The sequence below is a fragment of the Zonotrichia albicollis genome, chromosome Z, assembly GCF_047830755.1.
Source record: "Zonotrichia albicollis isolate bZonAlb1 chromosome Z, bZonAlb1.hap1, whole genome shotgun sequence".
Classification (NCBI taxonomy): Eukaryota; Metazoa; Chordata; class Aves; order Passeriformes; family Passerellidae; genus Zonotrichia; species Zonotrichia albicollis.
Genome location: NC_133860.1, coordinates 16,219,433 through 16,226,226, shown reverse-complemented (window position 1 = coordinate 16,226,226; position 6,794 = coordinate 16,219,433). Strand labels below are relative to the sequence as shown.

The 6,794-nt window shown below is 48.5% G+C and overlaps 1 protein-coding gene across 2 annotated transcripts; it reads right to left on the bottom strand.

The window, feature by feature from the left end:
- Positions 1-2,002: 2,002 nt before the first annotated feature.
- LOC141727211 (avidin-related protein 7-like) lies at positions 2,003-5,826 on the bottom strand. Of its 2 annotated transcripts, XM_074533343.1 has the most exons (5): positions 5,529-5,826; positions 3,494-4,066; positions 3,191-3,398; positions 2,697-2,817; positions 2,003-2,180 (listed from the first exon to the last, which is right to left on the bottom strand). In XM_074533343.1, exons 2-5 carry the CDS (start codon positions 3,566-3,568, stop codon positions 2,135-2,137), a joined length of 450 nt encoding a protein of 149 aa, XP_074389444.1. In that variant the 5' UTR covers positions 3,569-4,066; positions 5,529-5,826; the 3' UTR covers positions 2,003-2,134. The 2 variants fall into 2 exon arrangements, with proteins under 2 accessions (XP_074389444.1, XP_074389443.1); XM_074533342.1 differs by having other exon boundaries at positions 3,494-5,826.
- Between the last annotated feature and the right edge of the window lie 968 nt (positions 5,827-6,794).

Here is a 6,794-nt window from a genome sequence, read left to right as displayed (position 1 = left end):
AGTTGGTTCATCATGGCCCACTTTATTGAACAAACATCAAACACTTATACAGCAAATAATAAGCTTATGAATATTCTGTAAGCCAAGCAATCTATTGGTTAAACTATAGCATTAACTCATCCACATTCCTTTGAGACTACGTTCTCTATCTCTCCTGCCTCACTGTCCATTTCTTTATCATGTTTTGAGAGAATCAAGGACACATTATCTCACACCTGCAAGATTTGGAACTAATCTTGCAGAACTAATTTGTACTTTTCCATTCTCTGTCCTGTTACAGAAACAAAAAAGGCCTCTGCCTGTCTCTGCCCTAGTTAGGACATCTTTCCCAAATTAATTCGGCTGTGTCCCCTCTCCTCAAGCCACACTTTGACAAAACTCTCCACACAGTCCAGGTGTCGAGATGTTGTCAGAGAACTTCGGGGAAGTCAGCATTCACATGCATCAGGGTGGCACCGTCAATCATCATGGTAGATGGAATCATAGAGGCAAGAATCACTCTTGAGTGGTCCCGGCAGCTCGGGGAAGGTGGTGATCATCACCCTGGAAGCTTGCATTAATTCGTTAAAGAACCCGATGTTATCTCAACGAAGTCTGGGAACTAGATGTATATGAATAAGACACAGCTCCTAGACAGGGTGGTCAAAAGACATAGTCTGGATCTTACCATATTTTATACATTAACAGCATGAATTATCTCTACGATATACTACACCAGGAAAAGCCCTTGCAGCCCTAAAGGATAGGCATGGAGTGTTCCCCATGTGCCTGGTGCTCTGTGTAGACAATGAAACCCTTTTGAAATGCGAGCCCCTGCCTGTGCTGGGAAAGATGCCCCTGTCTGGGGCCCTGTGGAGGGAGAAGCTTTGCCCCTTGTCCCCTGCCCATGGCAGTCTCCTTCCCCTCACCACCTGCCCTGTCCTGCCAGGCCAGGAGTACCGGATGTACAACACCTACGATGGCCATTCCTACACCTCCTTTGCTCTCATCATGCTGTGGCCCAAGCTGCAGATCAGCCTGCAGTATGACATTGGTGAGTGTCCCCAGAGCCCTGCCTTGCTGCCTGCTCAGGCCTTCACCTGGGGAAGAGACAGAGCCTTGGGCACAGCTGCTGCTGCTGCTGCTGCTGCAGAGATGTGTGCTTTGGAGCCAGCATCCCCCTGCAGCCGCCCTGCTGTGCCCAGCACTTGCAGCCCTGGAATGTTGCTGCCCCAGCAGCTCTGTGCCCAGCACTGGGGATGCCTTCTTTCCATGCTGGGGGTGCCCAGCTGGCTCTGCCTGCCCTGGGGGCGCCCCTGGTCTTCCCAGCTCTGTCCTTGCCTCTTGCAGAGCAGACTTGGAGCTGTTTGCAGACGCCCAGTGGGACATGGGCCACGGGCCATCACTCCAGGCTGAGCAGGGTCCTGCTGGCCTGTTGGAGAGTTTTTGTTCAGACATGGCTTGAAGAAAAAGGCCATGATCATATACAGCTGGTTAAGCAGTAAAAACCAGCTGTAAGTAGTAAGTTCTCAGCCTTTTTCCTCACGAGAAAAACAATAACAACTGCTTCCCTGAGCAAATAATGAGAAAAACACGTTGAAAAACATGAAGTCCTTGAATGTAGTCAAAAGCAGGATGTAAAAGCAAGTATTAGCCTCAACAAGAAAACCACAGGTATTAGCAACAAAGGAGGGGTTGACATGTAATCTGTAACCAGTGATGAGCTCAGCTTTTGCAATATGTATGAGCTTAATTAACACTACTTTAAAAGTATGTAAGCTGGATCAATAAATTTGAGACAGATGATCATCAACAGGATGTGCACGTCTCCCTTCACTTTCATCACTGGCCTGCAGCGGCTGGGGTCCCAAGGAGCTCCATGTGATGGGTGGGCTGACAAAGAGGAGCCCAAGCCATACAGGGTCACACAATGGCCTTCAGCGATAGCGCCAAGAGAGGCCACTACTGAAGAAAGGGAACAGGGGCACTGGTCTGTGAAAGAGAGGAGACAGTGTGTGTTTGAAGAAAAGCTTTATTGGGAGAATAAAGGTACTGAAGCAGGCGTTGAAGCAGGTGCTGAAGGAGATGCTGAAGCAGGAGGATGGGTTACAACCTGGCACTTCCTCTTCTCTGGGAGCTCCAATGCTACCAGCCCTCAATCCATGGGATCTTCCTTGCGCCAGAATGTGTTGTAGCCAACCCTGAAGGGGACACAGACAGAGAAAGTGTAAGGATGGGACATGGGAGTGGCCCAATGCCCACCCAGCCCTGTATCCTCCCAAAACATTTGCACCTTGTCAGGACACCCAGGCAAGCTGTGCACAAGCACCATGTCCTCCTTCACTTTCACACTGGCAGCAGCTCTGCCAAATGCTGAGCACCACAGGCTGGGAGAACCCCCCTTCATCCCCACCCTGGGCCATTCAGGATTCCTTCTTAAGCCTTTGGCCTTGAAAATGCCTCTCAGGAGGTGAAGCTTCCCTTGAGCTTGTCACAGACACTTTGTACACTAAGTCCTTCTGTGGCCAGCACAAAGCAATCAAGTGAACCCTTCTTGGGACATTTGCTAAGTCCTGTTTTTGCAAACAAATATTAAACCTCTGTTGACCAACATCCATGAGAGGGACTCCTCAGTCACCTAAAACACTCATTTGTGAAAGCCCCAACCCCTCAGGAGTGCACAGGGAACCTGTGCAGGGCAGGGACAGAGAGCTCACAAGGTAGATTTCCAGTCATTTGCAAGATCCTTTGAGTGTAACCTCGGAAGCCACATGGTCTTCAAAACCTCCTTTCCATCCTTATCCACAAAGCACTGGCCCGTGAAAACACTGGTAGTATCTGCAAGGACAAGACAGGAGGTGGAGGGGAGCATGGCTGAGGTGGCAGGTCAGTGGCTGCCCCAGCACAGGGGACAGTAGACCCCTGCTGTCCCCGGCCTCTGAGCACAAAGGGGATGGGGAAAGCAGCAGGAGGGCTCACAGGGTTGGGGTGTCACACGGACATGGCAGGCAGTGCAGGCTCCAGCCCCTGCTGCCCCTCCTGCAGCCTGGCACTGGGAGCTGGCAGCAACCGAGGAGCTCCAGGGGCAGGGATGGGGGAGCTGCAGGGAGGGAGAGCAGTGGGGATAGTGCAGGTGAAGGCAGGGAATCAGCAAGGACACTGCAGGGAGGGCAGAGGAGAGGTCTGGTGACACAACAACGATGTTAAGTACCTGAAAAGTTCCAATGGACAGTGAAACCAAAGGTGGGCTGGCTCCCATATGGGAGCTGCTGGGATCCCACCAGAGGTGATTCCTTGATCTTTATTGGGGAAGTTGACACAGCTGTGAGGTACTTGCCAGTGAAGTCACCATTTTCATTAACTTCATAAATGGTCATGTTGGAGCCCAGGTCATTCTGCCATTGCCCAGTCAGCTTACACTGGAGAGGAAAGAATTCAGCACTTGTGGCACAGCACAGCCTGCAGCCACAGCCCCCTGCCCACCCCACCCTGTACATCCCACCCCTGATGGTACCTGCTGGGTAGCCTGGAGACCGTGAGCCCCTAGGGCCAGGAAGAGCATGAGGAGCAAGGGAGTTGCTTGCACCATCTCTGCAGCAGGCAGGCAGCTGATGGACCTGGGGATGTTCTCCTTGCAGGTCTCTGCTGATGCTCCTGCTCCCTCTCCTTTTTATTGGCGCCAGATTGGTGTGTGGCAGCTTTGGCCAGGATGTTGTGCAACACAGACGTTCCCACATTTATCAGCTATCAGAGGGGCTGGTGACAGCTGATATTCCCAGAATGCCTTTGTTCCAAGATAAATGCAGGTGGACAGCCCAGGTGACAACCTCCAGTATTGTGGTGCCACAGTACCCCTCCAGTGTCACATTCATATTTTCTGAAAAATCCCTTTGACCAGGATTTTTCTGCTGGGAATCTGAGAAAACTCAGAGAGAAAGGTACCCAATAATTATCTCATTTGTTACTCCTCTGTTTGGTTCCTTTGGAATGTGGTTGGGGATTGTTCACACACACATGATCATTACATTGGGTTTCCGGTGTGAGTGGTTTTGACTAATTTGTCAATCAGTGTCAAGGTGTGTCGAGGCTGTGGAAAGAGTCACGAGTTTCAGTATTATCTTTTTAGCATTCTGTAAGGATTCTTTCTGTATTCTTTAGTACAGTTTAGTGTAGTATTCTTTCGTACAATATAGTATCATAAAATAATAAATTAGCCTTCTAAGAACTCGGAGTCAGATTCACCATTCCTTCCTGCCATGAGGGTCACCACAAATACAGTAAGTGGTGAGCCCAGATGTTAGCTGCAGCCTGGACCTGAAGAACCAAGACCGTGAAATCGGGTGCAGTTCACAGGCCAGGCTCAACACACGAGGATCTGTTGAATCCTCTCGGGAAGTATCCAGAGACCCTTTGTGGAGCCACAGGACAGCCTCTAGGACCCCGTGAATCCTGAGCAGCCTGCTGACACTGGGCACTGTTGCAAGGCACTGTTAGCTTTTCTGTGGAAATCCTTAAAATCAGAAGGTTTTGGGAAAGCTGCAAAAGTCAGGCCTAAGACACAGCAGAACTGTGATTAAAGCTAAGCAGTAGCCATAAGATAGGTCAGCAGAAAAATTATGTAAGAGGGAGAAAAGTAGGACAAGTAGAACAATGGTCTGTGTATTAACGCTTTTCTAGAATAACTCCCTAAGTTGCATAAAAATATATCTAGCAAGATATTAGGAAGTTCTAAGCTTAATAATGGAGCTCTGTGCATTGTGTTTTAAAGCTTACAAGTAGGTATTGTATTCAAAATAAGCATGCAGTGTTTTAACCAAAGTTATGTGTGCTTATAGTGGTTTGATAGAACTACTGTTAATGTGCTTTTGCTTTGTGTGATTGGTGAAAAAAACTTTTAAAGTAAGTTGTAACATGAAGTTCTTGGTCTGCTGCCTGGAATGTGAGCTGATGTCATCTTCCCATTCTCATAACTATGTAATGAGAATGATGCTGAAAACCAAAACAGCTCAAGAGTCATTCCTAGCAGTCCCACGCCACTTTGATTTGTACATAGCCCCCAGCCAGTGATAAATGGTGCTCCACTGTGAAGAAGATTGTTAGACTAGAAGAATGAAGAAGAAAACAGTGGACAGTGCCATTGCCGGAGGCCCAGGCTGTTAACAGCGGGAATGAATCATCCCTTACATCATCTGCATCCAATATCCTTGTAAGTAATAAATAGCAACTCCAGGAGGTCCTGAGCAACGAGGTGGGAAATCATCTATCTAAAACAAAATGGGATGTCTTTTACCAGCTTGAGACAATTTTGCAGAATAAAGAACGCTCAGACATCTGAAAACATGAACTGAAAGACTTAATCTGGGTAAAAGCAAATACTCAAAATATAGACTTGAAGTCTGCTTTTACCTTTGATTTTCCAGATAAACTGGAAAAATTATAATCTAGTCACTCTCAAAAAGGAAGAGACTTTGGTCAAACTAATGCCTATTTCCAGAGCTTTAACGGAGAGTTTTAAACATAATGATTGTGATAGAGACTTTCTTGAATACCAAACCAGAACATCTGGGCCTTCATCTTCTTCTGGGGGGATCTCGGGTTTTGTTTGGAGTTCCTTCCCTTCTGGTGCATCCAGGGTTTCTCCAGGCAGTGTGGACATCATCTCAATTCCTGGGAAGGAGGAATCAGGTCAGCTTCCAGCTTTGGTCGTGTCCGCTGTTTCTTCTGGGATTCTGTGTGTCACTGATGCTGCAACCGGGCGTCTTCCCATTCTTCCACGGAATCATCCACCCCCAGATTTCCCAGGAAAGCTTTAGGGATTTTTGTTGTGTTCTGAGAATTTGGGGGGTCAGGGGTCATGTCCTGGGGAGGTTGGACATCAAGTGGGTCTGGAGGATGAGAGTTTGGGGAGGCTTTGCAAAACAAGGGCTGCTGTTTCTGTGCCCTGTTCCTCTTCCAAGGAAGATGTGGCCGGATCTTGTTCTGAACTTGTGCAGGGGTGCTCTGCCTTGGGATATTCCGGATCCACTGTGCCTGGCTGAGGGGCTGTGGGGGTCACTCCTGCCATGGTTTCCCCTTCCTGGGAAGTCACCCCTTGGATTGGGCTCAGGAGGGCAGTTTGCTTTGTAGTTCTGAGAATTGTTTTTGTCTAGATTCCTCCCCCAAGCCTCTTCCAGTGTTTTTGCTGCTTTTGCTTCCCCAGCCTCTGGTTACAGGTGTCAAAGAGCTTTGGATTTGGCTCTGCCTGCAGAGGAGTGGGAAGGGGGGAGCACAGAGGCAGCGGGTGGCAGCCAGGGGCCAAGCAGGGCCAGTATGGCTTTGTCCAGAGAGATGCATGGGGTGTAGGAGGGAGAGCTCAGGAAAGTTTCTCTGGAGACACAGACAGATCATTTAGAAGTCTTGAAGCCTGTCTCATTTGCTGCTGGTGGGGAAAAACAGCATATCAAAATCACTGCTTGGAGCTGAGAGTTCTCCAGCTGTATCTTTGGAGGTAGGGATATGATGTGGAACCTGTAACACTTCATTGGAAAGTGTCACAAATACAAATTTGAGATCTGCAGTTCAAGAGCAGCCTGATTTGTGTGATTCTAATAAAACCCAATGTAGTGAATCGAGACGTGATTTATCAGGCTCTGGCTTTCTTCCTGTAACCAATACAACACATCTCTTGGCCACTACCTCCAGTGGGAGCGGGTTGTGGAGCTTTCCTCCTCTGTCCTTCCTGGCAGAAGAGGGTGTAGAGGTCACACCACAGATGAGGTTGAACAAAACTTTGTATTTTTATAATTTTTTAACAGCTTTGTAGCAGAACCAGACCC

Excerpts from the sequence above, each read along its gene's own strand:
- LOC141727211 (XM_074533342.1), bottom strand. The coding sequence starts at position 3,568 with ATGGTGCAAGCAACTCCCTTGCTCCTCATGCTCTTCCTGGCCCTAGGG. Across the intron at positions 3,399-3,493 it reads GTCTCCAGGCTACCCAGCAG|TGTAAGCTGACTGGGCAATG; the intron begins GTACCATCAGGG and ends TTTCCTCTCCAG. Across the intron at positions 2,818-3,190 it reads TGTCCATTGGAACTTTTCAG|ATACTACCAGTGTTTTCACG; the intron begins GTACTTAACATC and ends TTGTCCTTGCAG.